General features: G+C 43.9%; 2 gene segments (V, D, J or C); both read right to left on the bottom strand.

The window, feature by feature from the left end:
• Positions 1–1,246: 1,246 nt before the first annotated feature.
• LOC101132436 (T cell receptor beta variable 6-1-like) lies at positions 1,247–1,926 on the bottom strand. The segment is given in 2 exon segments: positions 1,247–1,722; positions 1,812–1,926. Coding segments are annotated over 2 exon segments (525 nt in total).
• A 6,620-nt stretch (positions 1,927–8,546) lies between these two features.
• LOC134758813 (T cell receptor beta variable 5-1-like) lies at positions 8,547–9,171 on the bottom strand. The segment is given in 2 exon segments: positions 8,547–8,962; positions 9,090–9,171. Coding segments are annotated over 2 exon segments (465 nt in total).
• Between the last annotated feature and the right edge of the window lie 5,185 nt (positions 9,172–14,356).

Below are 14,356 nucleotides of genomic sequence, written 5' to 3'. Positions count from 1 at the left end.
GTGGGAGTATATTTACCTGACATTAATCTGTGGGATTTCAGAGAGTCCTGCATTGAGAGTGCAGAACGTCCAGTCCATAGCTTTTCCAGCTGTCTCCAGTCTCATCCCAAATGCACGGGGCCAAGAATTGTCTGCTGCACTCTGAGTTGCCAAACACACTCCTGGCTTTGGTTCCTGGGATCAGAATACTCTCTCAGGACAGTCACAATGTTCCCTCCAGAACACAGTTCTCATTTTTGTTATTTTTCATGACACCTTCTCCAGAAATTAGCACCTATAAGGCTGTGTAGTCATGACTTTCCCTACCTGTTCTTCCAAGAAAAATTTATATAAATACATTTTCAATAAAAAAACTCCTAAGTCTAAAGATATTCCCTCTTCTTTCCTTTTTGGTTCCTAACCCAAAACTTTAAAAAATAACTTAGATATTAGAATTATATAATGTAGACTTTACCCTCATTGAGTTTGAAGAACATATGATATTTAAAATTGGAAACTCCTAGATGAACTGACAAACCGGCTTGCACAATGAATGGTCCAACGCTTGTTCAACAAGCGAGTGCCCTTTGAAGAGCTCATAGCAGAGCATCTCAGGCACAGTTAACTCTAGATTTCTGCCAGGGTACAGCGGACCTGGAGTGTTCCTGTTATTGGTTCATCCACCCGCTCATCACTCAATCAGCCTGTCATTCATTAACTCATCCATTATCTGTGAAACAGGTCTCCCTTCATGCCAGGAACAGCTGTTGGTAAATGTAACAAGCACAGCCTTCCCCTTTATGGAGTTTAAAATCGAGGTGAGCGGAAAAATATCCAGAAAAGTAACTGGAAAACTCCAACTGTGCTCAACTCTATTGACTAACAAGCACATGTTACCATCAGTGCTTATAACAGAAAAATTGATCTCAGCTGGGAGGCAAGGGCATGCTTCCCACAGGAGGGCTGATCATGCTGAGATCTGAAGCACAGGTAGGAGTTGGCCACTGCAGAGAAGCCTCCAGCCCAGGGCAGAGAAAATGGACTTTGAAGTCTCTGTGACGGGAAGGAAGGAGGCACAGAAGAGGCGCTCCCCTCATGGCTGCTGTGGAGAGGTGCGGGGAAGTGAGGGGAGGAGAGACCCAGCAAGGCCTTGGAGGGTGACTGCCCAGATGGGAAAGGTGGGCCACAGGAGAGACAACATGAGGGTGGGGGCTGGGGGAAACCCTAGAGAGAAGAAGCAACATGGTCCCCAGGGAGAGACGAGAGTCTAGATGGATGTGAAATACAAATCCTGTTTCATCCTGGGGGCCTCAGACCCATGATGATGGGGTTTCAAGTTTCCTGGTGCAGAGAACTCTGCCCAGGGCATCACTGAGTCTGGGGTGAGGGAGGAGGGCAGAGCCTCCCTGCCTTTCTGTGCAGACAGGAGACAGTCGTGCAGCGCTGTGGCTTCACTGCTGGCACAGAAGTACACAGATGTCTGGGAGGGAGCAGCCGACTCCAGCCTGAGCGAGAACTCCCGTTTGTTTAATCTGGAGACATTGTAGCCATCGGGGACTTCTCCTTTGGCAGTGGTACCCTCAGCAGCTGAGTAATAAATCAGCCTCAGTCCCATGCCTGGGTCTTGTCGATACCAGTACATGGAGTTATGGTTCATATCCTGGGCACACTGCAGTGTCATGCTCTGTCCTGTCTTCAGGACCTGGAATTTTGGGGTCTGAGCGACACCAGCATTCACTGGACCTGCAGAGAAGAACAAAGCTGATGCTGCAGCCACAATGGAAACAGGCTGGGCCTTGAAATCCACACATGGGGCCCTGCCCAGGACTTACTTGCCCACAGGAGAGAAAAGGCCACACAGCACAGGAGCCCGATGCTCATGGCAGGTGCTACAGGATGGAGGGGTCTTCTGGGTCTGTGCGTCGGTGATAGGGGAACAGGACTCTCAAGGGAGTCATTCTGAGACTTCATTCTCCCTGCCTGGGCCCTAGAGCCTTCCTGTCAGGAGAGGCCACGCCCCTTCCCCAGATGGTCAAATTCAAGATTCATGCACCGGTGAACCCTTTGAATGGGAAGAATGCCTTTGTCTGAATTGACACAGCCTTACGAGTTTTTCTTAACCTTTTTGGAAGCAGTTTGTAACTCAATGGAACTCTTTTCCCTGTGATGATATAATTCCTCATTCATACACTGGTGTCAGTTATCTAAATATTTCTCTAATTTAGACTCTTAGGGAAACTTCTCATGTCTTCCTGGTGTTTTTGACTCCTGTGTCCCAAATCCCCCTTCAAGTATCCTTTTCTAATTTGCTTAATTGACCATCATCCTGTTTAAAATCCTTTGTCTATATTGGTTTTCTCTGTTACCGAGTTTCCAAATCCCAGGGGCAGGCTCATCACCATTGGAGGAGTCGTTTTGCTCTGTTTCTTTTCAATTCACCGACAGATGGGACTCCTGACAAGCCCAGCTGAGCACCTTCAGCTCCACCCAGGGCTCTTGCTTTCTGTGCCTGGGGTGAGACCGCAGCAGGCAGAACCACCTCACGCTGCTGACTGCCCTCTCTGTGTGGATGATAGTGGCAGCCCAACGCTGCCCATGATTTATGGACACAAAGGTGTCTTGACATGTGAGGGATGTGGGGAGAGGAGAGAAGAGGCAGGCTCCAGGATAAGAAAAAGCGCTCTCATTTTATCTGAAGTGTCATATTTCATAGGGAATATTCCCTTGATCAGGATTCTCACCACTAATTCAGTAACAATTAAAAAAAAAAAAAAAAAAGGCCGGGCGCAGTGGATCACGCCTGTAATCCCAACACATTGGAAGGCTGAGGTGGGCGGATCATGAGGTCAGGAGTTCAAGACCAGCCTGACAAACATGGTGAAACCCCGTCTCTACTAAAAATACAAAAAAAAAAAAAAAATTAGCTGGTCGTGGTGGTGCGCACCTGTAATCCCAGCTACTTCAGGAAGCTGAGGCAGGAGAATCATGTGAACCCGGGAGGCAAGGTTGCGGTGAGCCAAGATTGCACCACTGCACTCCAGCCTGGGCAACAGAGCAAGACTCCGTCTCAAAAAAAAAGAAAAGAAAAAAAAACCCGTATTTTAGTGCACAGAGCCCCACACTTAAAGAGATCCCTGTTACTGTAACATTGTCATGATCTTCAACTTCCTTACAATATTTGAGCAAAGGAGCTGCCAGTAAGTCACATTGCCAGTCCTGAGTACATGGTTTTGTTTCATATTCTGCTCACCTCCTCTTGTGCTAGTTTCCTTTTGGCAAAAGCACATGACTGGAGTCTGAGTCACTCAGCATCCATGGTGTTTAGGAGACAAGGACACAGAAATTGAAGTCAGAGCAAAGGGCCACCTGGTGCTGAAATTCACAGCCAGGATGTAACAAGTTCGTGAGTGGGTGCCCTGTCTGTGTCCAGGCTAGACCAGGAGACAGAGAAACACACAATGTAGGACCCTGCTTCCCAGGGCAGAAAAGGGCATTTCCTAGCTCAAGGCTTAGGTTTTATGAATTGCACACTTAGTGTCAACACAAAGAGAACCTTTCTCCCAATGTGACGTCATCTCTCAACAAGGTCACTATTACCATATTTTGTTTGGCCCCAGGGCACTCAGTATGTGAACACAAAGCTCAGCTGCATGTGTGTCTGATGAAACTCAAAATATTTCCCTTAAAGATGATTAATTTTTGCCAAAATATCATCACAAAATAATTTGAGTGAATGAGCAGATAAGAAATGAAAGAAAATGAATAAATAAACTTTGTAAAATCAGTCTGTACCAGGTTAGAAGACCTTTTGAGGTTGTTTCATCACAATATCCATCTCCAGATAGAATTGTCCCTAATGTGGATCTGGTAGCTCACCTGGCTTCAACCCCTTTTAAAACCGTAAAACTTTTCAGGAGCTCCTCATTCTGTTAATTATTTAGTTACATCTAACTGATCTGTTTATTTAAAATGTGTAATGCTTATATAACTTATATATCAATAATACTGAGTTTTAAATGCCTGAGGAGGGATATATGCTACATTCTCTAGTTCATACTTTCAAAGTAATCATCACGCATATATATTTCCATTTCTGTGGCTTCCTGAGTCCTCACCCTAAGATTTCCAGGCAAAATGTGTCTTTAACTGCCTTTGGGCATTGGCGCAGTGGAAGAGGCTGCCCGAGACTAGCAAAGGAAATAAAAATAGCTAGATTTCTACTATATGCTAAATATTTTATGGTATTGGGGTATTGGCTGGGCGTGGTGGCTCACACCTGTAATACCAGCACTTTGGGAGGCCGAGGTGGGCAGATCACGAGGTCAGGAGATCAAGACAATCCTGGCTAACACTGTGAAATCTCATCTCTACTAAAAATACAAAAAATCAGCCGGGCATGGTGGTGCACACCTGTAATCCCAGCTACTCGGAAGGCTGAGGCAGGAGAATCACTTGAACCCGGGAGGCAGAGGTTGCAGTGGGCCAAGATCACACCACTGCACTCCAGCCCGGCCGACAAAGTGAGACTCTGTATCGAAAAAAAAAAAAAAAGAAAAGAAAAAAAGAAAAAAGAAATTGTATTTGTGTATAGTAAAATAACAATAGATAGTGAAATTATTATTTTTTTGAAGTCTTCTCTATGAAGCAGAATTGAACTTTGAATGAATGTGCATTCATATACTCAGTGCTTACTGTTCTGCAAATGACCCTGCCACTCCTGTGACAGATGGTTTCGCAGAAACAATAAGATACTATACATTTAATATTCAGACCTTAAATGTGGTATATGCATACAATGGAATATCATTAAGCATTAAAAAGAAGAAAATCTGGCCATACATGACAATGTGGCTAAACCTGGAGGACATTATGCTGAGTTGAAAAATTCAGGCACAGAAAGACAAATACTACATGATTGTGCTTATATGGGGCAACCTAAAAGTCAAACTGATGTAAGTGAAGATGAAAATGGTGATTTCCAAGGGCTAGGAAGTGGGGGAAATGGGCAGCTGCCGCCAGTGGCTACAAAATTTCAGTAAAGAAGAATCAGGAAGCTTTAGAGATCTGCTGTCCAACCTTGTGTCTGTAGATTACGATACTATATTGTACATTTAAAAATCTGTTTAAAAGATAGCCTTAGGTTATTAAACTAAAAAAGCTGGCAGAAAAAGCTGTAGGTGGCTAAAGAGAAAAAGAGAAGAAAAAATGGAAATCTGTATAATTCAGAAACTGAGCAAACGTCTTTGAATAAGTTAAAAAAATTAATGCAAACCTTAATACTCTAAAAAGCAAGAAACATTTATTATTCTTTCAAGCTTTTCTTTTTTATTTTCATTTGTTCTTTTTTATTTTGCTTTTTATGTCATAAAATATCTATACAAAGAAAGGATCTCCAAACATATATTAAATAAAATAATAACTAATGAATAACAATTTTTCTTGTTACTTTTCCTCAAGGTAGATTATACCAGTTACAGGAAGTGTACAGCGCAGATAATTTCATCCTTCTGTTTTGCTTCAGTGAAAGGTGAATGGATATGCTTGGCCTGGAAGTCACGTGTTCCTTGGACTTGTCAGGGAAGAGGTTACAATGGTCACATATGAGGCATGACCTTGTGCTCCTGCTAATTGGACCTGGAAAGGGGAAGCCAGATGAAGGGACAGATATAGAGTCGGGGGACGGGGCTGGTGCAGAGATGTTGGAGGAAAACACCTCAGCCAATTACTTAATATGAGACCCGGAACAGCTGCTTTCCTTCAGATGTATAAACAGGTGAAATCATACCTACCTTACATGATTTCAGTGAGCATAAAACCAGATCACATACAGAAACAACAGGAAGTGGCTGGAGGAAAAGCCTGTCAGCTCACCAGGACCTGAGCCCCTCTGGCTGGCAGCACCCTCCTCAGGGTCACTCCCTGAGTGGAGCTAAGAAAGTGTCACCCAATTCCTTGGGGTATAGTCCTTTTCCAGGTACTCTCTCTGCAGGCCACTCCTGCCTTGTTCACCCATTGGAAGACTCAGGCTCAGCAGCTCCATGCAGCCTTACTGTCCCACACAGCCCCTCAACTAAAAGGGAGGTGGCTGGTCACAGTCCCCGCATGCCCACATCACACCTCACTTTCCTCTGCCCACCCTATCCCTGTCCTGACACTGATTCCCAGCCCTTGCCACCCCAGCCCCTACACCCTCCTCTGCCCATGCAGAGGCAGAAACACTCCCTGCTTGGTGCCAACCCTGGCCCTACCTTTCCCTGGGCAGTCCCAGGCCAGGACCTACTCTAATTTTCACCTAATCTCCTGATGTCAGCAGGCAGCCAGGCATTCCCTTCCGCCCTCCCTTCCTGGCCACCCTCCCACCCCTCCCCAGGGTTCCCTGCAGCATAGTGGGGCCACAGCGCCCCCAAGTGGCCAACATTCCACAGTCCCATGGATTCACACCTTCTGACCTGATGAGCTCAGGATAGTCCAAGTCAGGAACACGGTTGCCCCCACTCCAACCCCTGCAGCCCCCATTCTTTCACACACCCTGTCTATTGCTTTCCTGGAAGGGTTGATTTAGGGTGGAACTTCAAACTCACCCTTGACCAGTGGAGACAAAAGGACACATCTTGATTGCACAAGAACTTACTGTTACATTATTGCAATGAGCATCCTAAGATGGAAGAAAGGAGCCAGAATTATACAGGCCACAGGATGAAAGTGTGACAATATCAAGCCAATCTGGGCTGAAAATACTACATTGCAGAGCTCCCTTTGATTAGTCAGACGCACATCTTTTCACACATTGCATTTAGTTTAATTATTCACAAATTTTAGCTACCACATTTTATAAAAAGGATTTTTTGATTTTACAAATTTATTTCTGAATTTATAAAATCTTGAAATAAACTATCTTATCAGCTATAACTTAGGCAGATTCCGTTAGGTCTGCTATTTTCTATTCTTACCTAGAAGTGCCTAGGAGCTCTGCCAGTGACCCAGCACCTCATAAAATGCCACCAGGGGAGAAACTTCTATGTGAGTGAGTATCCACAAGAAAACACACACACACATTCACACTCACAAACACATAATATCTTTTCATTGTCAAGGATAATAAGGTTCCATTACTGAGCAAAGCTAGTTTTTTTTTTTCAATGTTGTAGGTTGATTTCGGTTGATTTCATCAAGGATGATTAAGAAGCACCTTTGACTATATTCCACCCTCACCAAATCTCTAAAAATGTGGCTGTGGGAAGTGTGGTTATGGTGAGGAAGTTTTTTACAGGATTATGAGTATTTATAAATATTACTGTACCATAATTTTCTTTCTTTAGTGATTCTTCAGTCAGCCTAAATAACATAATTTTCTTCACTCCAAAAGAACATTTGCAAATTCCAGCATTAGATACCCTTTGGGAACTTGACAGCACTGGTCATCAATCCTGACTGTGAAGACACAATTGCTAGGAATATTACAGAAGTTACATGAAATACTAAGACTATTCATAATCATTCTCCCGTGATATTTCATGTAGAGTCCCTTGTAAAGAGAAGACAGTAATTAATCACACTCCAGGATTCTGTATAAGAGGGCAATAACTTATTAGTTTTGCAAACATCAAAGAGTATCAGTTGTATGCTTGGCTTTAAAATAAAGGAAAGAGAGTGATACAGTATAGTCCCAGGGAATGTCACAGTAAGAAGTGAAGAGAAAGGCAGGTGTGAGCCTGTCCTTGACAGATGATCAGTATGTGGCCCCGTCTTAGGAGAACAAAGGTCCTCCCAGGCCATGGAAAGAGTGAGGACAAACGCAGAGGATGTAGAGACTGCTGAGTTTTAGAAAATGTTCAAAGAGCATTTGGTTATAGAAGGTAATTGGATTTGGGAGGTGAGTGTCAGAAAGGAATCCCAGGGTTGCAGAATTTATTTGGGGGGAAACTGGAAAGTATTTGCCCCTTTAGGAAGAAGGGTGAGTTTACCTTCGTCTGTGTTTTGGGAAGTACCTGACTGTGGCCTGAGGAGTCAGGATGAGGGCTGGAAGAAGGAAGACAGCAGAAGCAACTCCAGGGCTCTCACAAAGGCCAAGCGGCTCTTTGGTGATGCCTCCGACTGGGACTGGCTACCAGGTGATTCCAGTGGCTATAAGACCTTTCCTTATTTTTTCTAGGTATTGAAAACTTTGGGGTGGGGGAAAGAGAGTTCATGGTGCACAGAACACCACTTTTCATCACCTTCTGCTGTATCTCTATTTTCAATCATCTTTCGTTTTCTCTCTCCTTGACTTTCCCAAAACCTCAATTTCTTCTCCCCAAGTTGTATAAAGCAAACCCTGTGATTCTCCCTTCTACACTACACTGTTATCAACAATCTTGACCACAAAATTAAATCCCTTGTCCTGAAAAAGAGTGCGCCAGCTGTTAAATTACACACATTTCCTCTACTTCTGTAGTTTACAGTGTCGGCAAAGAACGTAATGCTGCAGTCAACCTACGGAAGCAGCACCATCCTCTGAGCAGGCTCTCTTGGCCTTGTTTTCCCCAGCCCTGAGTTGCAGAAAGCCCCAGGCTGTGGGTCCTAGCATTCTAAATTGCCTTTCTTTCTCCCTGCAGTCCCCAGGTTCTCACAGATATGTCAGGGCTGAGGTTGCTCCACATTGGGCCAGGGAGGTTTGTGCACAGAATGTGGTTGGCTTTGTAGGGCTGTGCCAAGCTGCTGGCGCAAAGATAAAGGGCCGAGTCCCCCAGCTCCAAGGTGCTCACATTCATCTCAGAGCGAGAGTTAGAGAACTGGCGCCCTGAGAATCGACCAGGGAAGTTTCCTTTGTTTCTCTGTGTCTCACCGAAGTATTCAAAGAGGAACTGAAGGCCCTGTCCTAGGGTCTGTTGGTACCAGGATACACTCCTATGCCCAGAGATAGGGGAGCAGCTCAGTGTCACTTGCTGTCCTCTCGTTTTGATCAGATATCTTGGAGTTTGAGTGACTCCAGCCTCTACTGGGCCTGTGGGAAAAGCAGATGGAGAATGAGCACCGGAGACAGCCTGGTGGTGCCTCCCCATGGTAAAGTGGAAGACACAGGGGTGAGGACAGGCTCAGAATGGGGTGCTATCCTGTCTGCAGGGACTCACCTGCTCCCAGGAGACAAAGCAGCACCCAACAGAGCAGCCTGGAGCCCATGGCACAAAGGGGCAGGCAGCACCGTGTCTGTGCTCAGGGCTTGGTCCTCCTGGGAAAGAGCTAAGTTCTCAGCCTTGCTTTTCCTGGTGGGAGGGGCATCCTGTGATGTCACTGTCCTATGTCCTCCCCTTGCAGGCCTCCTGAGGTCCACTGCTCTCTGTTCTGCACAGCAGAATCCACTGGGCCTGTGAGGGAGGGAGACAGAGGCTAGGGCAAGAACACAGGAGGGAGCCTGAGGGTGCCTTGGATGAGGCGTGCTTCAGAGACATCCCACCTGTGCCAAGGATTCACTTGCTCCCAAGAGACAAAGGTCTTCCCATGAGAGGTACCTGGAGCCCATGGCCAGGTGGGACAGAGCTGGTCAGGTGTCACCCTGCGAGGGATACTGGTCCTCTGAGAGCTGGGGTTTTGGGCATTGCATCTCTGATCGGATGTTAGGCTGTGATATCACTACTCTGATGTCATCTCTGCAGGTTCCCATGCATCCTGCCTTCCTTGTTATGCCCCTGGCTTACCCGATCCAGGACCTCTGCTTTGTGCTGTTAATACTCTCACATACCATGTGGGGCTGGACTGAGGTTAGGCTGCATGTCCCCCCCACAGTTCCTTTGCTTTTCCTTCCAGGCAGTTGTTCCTCTATCTGTCCCTGCCCTGGACATGCAGGTTGTCCCATCCCAGCATGGGACATCCCATCTTCATTCTCCCTCTTCAGCTCACAGAGGCTTCCTAACCCACGCATAGCTGAAGTGCATGGCTCCCTGATGAGAGGCACACCTGCAGTTTTATGTATCCGTCATCACATTTTTTAGTGAGCACAAACATCAAGCAAGGCTGCTCCTTAACCCTCGCTGTCCCAGGCTCCTGGCTCTGTGCATGCCCCAGAGACATTTGGAGCTCAGTGGTTCCACAGCACCCCCATGTGGCCCACTGTGCAGTAACCAAGATTTTGCCATTGTTAATGGACTGAATATTGATGTCCCTCCAAAATACAACCCCCAGGGAGACAATATTTGACGATAGGGTCTTTATAGAGAAAATTATGTTGACATGAGTTTATAAAAGTGGAGCCCTGATCCAGTATGATTAATGCCCTGTGAGATGAGACACTTGATGTCTGGCTTGTTCTCTCTCCACCATGTGAGGATTCAACTGGAAGAGGGTGCTCTGCAAGCCAAGAGGAGGGCCCTCACCAGAGCCCCACATGCTGGCATCCCCATTTCATGCTCTGGAGTTGTGAAAAAAAAAGATTTGTATTTAACCCATGCAGTCTGTGCTATTTGCTGTGGCTGTCTGAGCTGATGGATACAGCCTTTCTAACATGGTGCAAGGGACATGGGACATATTTAAATTAGGAACGATTTCACCATCTTGACTATTATACTGTTTCTCTAGGGGAACTAAAAGAAACCCCCACATTTTAAAATTTATGTTCTTCAAAATCACTTTTTGCACTGTAAAAGGGAAAAAAGTGATAGAAAAGAAATGTTGCCTTTGAGAAAATGCTGATGAAGGAGATGATGCAAACCTGGCCTAGCTCAGGTAGGTGTGCTGCAGGAAGAACTGTGCCAGAATCACATCAAGTCATCCCGTCTCCCTCGCTGCAGGCAGACTCTCAGGGATCTGTGGGTGATTTATTATTAAAGTTCTTTTTTCTGTGATGACTCCAGCCAGCTTGCTCCAAGCAGACCTTTCAGACCACTCTGTGCTACATGCCAACTAATCAGCTTATCCAAAAATAAACAAAACAGTACCCACTGTTCCCATGCTGCTGGGGAATTTGTTTCTTTCCCATCTATACTCTCTCTTTTAGAAATCCTCTTTTTGCCTGAGTTCACTGACAATATCCTCTTGCCCATTTTCCCATATATGAGTAAAGATATGTGCAGAAAATGATTAAATTTCTAAGTTTCTATTTGTGGTTCTATACTTAGTAAGCTAAGAAGGAGAGGCCAGACTGGGTTTAAAAAAGAAACATGAGACTAGGGAAAACAGAATCTGAGAAAGATTCCATTACAGAACCGCTATCCTTCACTTGCTACTTCTGATTTAGTTTATTTCCAGTCCAAATTTCTTTAAATATCTACATTTGACATATCTGTTATCAAATTTTAAGAATAGTTACATATATACAGTAAATCTAGATATTGTCATTATGAAATTTCTTGATTTTTAAGTCCAAAGGCAAATGACCCCACGAGAAAGCAATGAGAAGAGATTCCAATCCAGCTGCATCTGACATTAGCGGTCACTAGCCAATGTGCCAGTGAGATATGATCAATGACCAGTACCTCTTCCAAGATGCCATCCAGAGAACAAAAATACACTACTGAGGGAGTATTCATGGATATAAACCAGTTAAAATTCTCTCAAGTTCAGATGGCGGTGTTCTATAACTTAATACATTTTATGGATTTTCTGCATGCCTCACTCTCCAAATAGAAGAATCAGCTTCTTTCATAATAGAAGCTGATTATCTGATGTGGTTTCTGATCCTAGGGAAGGTAAAGCTACTACACAAAATCATAAAAATATAAACTATCAATAGAAGTCACGTTAAGAAAAACTATGTATTTTTTACTTTTAAAGGAATACCTAAAATAAAATTGCTAGAATACTGGTCAATTCTTTACCAGAAAAAGAAACAGATATTTAGATTGCTTCTGAGATGCCTCATATCCCATGATGAATAGCCATTATATTTCAAAGAAGAGGAGGCTTAGATAATATTATAAAGAAGTGCAAAAGACCAGCGCACTCGATCTGACTGCCCCCTAAAATTGCAGACTTGTAGCATCTCCTGGCTCCTTCCTCAGGGGAGCCTGATAAGACAAGAAATAACTAAGAAACCAGAAACAAACTGAAAATCATGAGAATCTTCTGGGAAGACTGAAGCTATTTTGGGCCAGAGAATGAAGAGATGAGTGGTAAGTCCAAGACTGCAGTGAGAAAACAAACCGTGGACATTGGTTCAGCTCTGCCCTGTCTGACTTCCTCCTTGCGTGGAGACAGTCTGATCTACATTTAAATTTCAGAAATCAATAGGAGAAGCTAAGCGTGGTGGCTCATACCCGTATTCCCAGAACTTTGGGAGGTAAAGGCGGGAGGATCACCAGAGCTCAAGAGTTTGAGAGAAACCTGGCAACATAGCAAGACCTCATCTCTACCAAAAATGTAAACAAAAAAGTTAGCCAGTGGTGGTGGTGTGTGCCTGTAGTCACAGCTACTTGGGAGGCTGAGGTGGGAGGATTGCTTGAATCTCAGAGGTTGAGGGTGCAGTGAGCCATGATTGCATCACTGTACTCCAGCTTGGGTGACAGAGTGAGACCCTGTTTCCAAAAAAGAGAAGGTTCCCAGCTACTCGGGAGGCTGAGGCAGGAGAATGGTGTGAACCCGGGAGGCGAAGCTTGCAGTGAGTCGAGATAGCACCACTGCACTCCAGCCTGGGCAACAGAGCAAGACTCCGTCTCAAAAAAAAAGAAGAGAGAAGGTTCTGCTACCTCAATTCTTACACAGATAGAAACTTTAGAGGAAAAGATAACCAATGTAACCCCAGAAAATATAACTTGATTAGCAGCAGCTGACCAGTTACCTGGGTTATCATTAAGTGAGGTCAAATAAGCAGAAGACAAACATAAAAATGTCAGATGTTAATCAAATAAACTACAATTAATGTTAAAATATAAATGGAAATGACAATAAGAAAGAGAGAAGTCTGAGAAGCATGGTCACTGCAGGTCTCAGGAAAAGCTTCCCAGAGAAAAATAGGGAGCTAAGTAGAGAGCATGGCTACCTTGTACCAAGCAAAGGGGCTAAATGATTACCTGGCCCACAGTTGTGCTAATGATTTGAAAAAGTGTGTGGAGTAATTACAGATGACAGAATCTAAGTTGAAAGCACAATATTAGGAAGCTGCATCTTCCATTGGAATGTGCGCTGGGTTTTCCCGCTTATTTCAATTTACAGGATTTCAGCCCAAATGAATCCATTTTCACCTCCATGGCCTTGCTCATGTAGTCCCTCTGTAACCACAATCGGGCATTATCATAGAACCCTACTTCTGCCTCTGGCTGAAATCAAGTGTTCCTGACTTGGTGAAGATGTTGCTCACTTTGCCCACCTTCTAAGGCAGGATGAAACCCTTTCTTCACAGAAACTCCAAAGCCATTAAGCACGGACTTCTTTCTAGAGGTGATTAAATTTCTCTTTATGAGAACTTTTGTTTGTTCCTTCCAGCCTCAGAATTCTGTGAGAGCACAATCATATGAAGGGACATGTAGACAGCACTAGCCCTGTGCAATATACACATAAAACAAGATTTACTGGGGAAAACTCACAAGCAAGAAGCAGAAACACTGACTCAATTATCCACCCCTTCCTTTGTCCATGCAGAGATGTGCTTGGATAGGCATAGCTCCATGCATTGTGGAAAGTCTGCCAAAAGAAGGATCCATCACCATTCTGCCATATGTATTATGGAGAGAGTGGGAGGTGTACATTTAAGATCTACTCATGGTACAATACATAGCAGGGGTAGCTTCTGGGCTGGCAAATTGTTTCGTGTGATTGGAGATTAGAGGTATATCCAAGCCAGTGTTGCGAGGGCTAGCTAGAAGCCTTTGCACTATCTCAATCTGACTGAATTAATTACCTGCCAAATACTGATAAGGGTGAAGGTAGAGAGACAATATTAAAGGAGACAGAAGGGTACTCTCATTTCATAGGGGTTGTGCCCAGGTACTATCAAGAAAGTGGAAAGGAAAATTTTCAGACTGAGGAAAAAGTTTCACAATACATATATCAGACTAGAATATTGTATCCAGATTATATAAAGGATTATATATAATATAAAAAATCCTTTATATTTTATAAAGGATTCCTATAAATCAATATAAAAGATATATAATTTAACCTTTAAAACTGGGCAAAAGCATTAATAGGTATATGAAAAAGACATATCTGCAAATGGTAATAAAAACATTAAAATGTCCTCAACATCATTAATCCTTAGAGAAATACAAATTAGAACTCCAATGAAAGATTAATATTATGCCAATAAATTCAACAGCAGACAAAATAAACAAATTCCCCAAAAAACACAATTACCCACTCAAAAAGTAGATAACTTGAATGTCCATAGGGATATTAAAAAACACATGTAGAAGTAGTTTTAAAAATTGAACTCATAGTAATTAAAAGCATTTCCAGAAAGAAAACTCCA

This window comes from Gorilla gorilla, chromosome 6, assembly GCF_029281585.2.
Source record: "Gorilla gorilla gorilla isolate KB3781 chromosome 6, NHGRI_mGorGor1-v2.1_pri, whole genome shotgun sequence".
In the NCBI taxonomy this organism is placed as follows: domain Eukaryota; kingdom Metazoa; phylum Chordata; class Mammalia; order Primates; family Hominidae; genus Gorilla; species Gorilla gorilla.
Note: the sequence above shows the minus strand (reverse complement) of the source record. Positions and strands in the feature narration are given on the sequence as shown.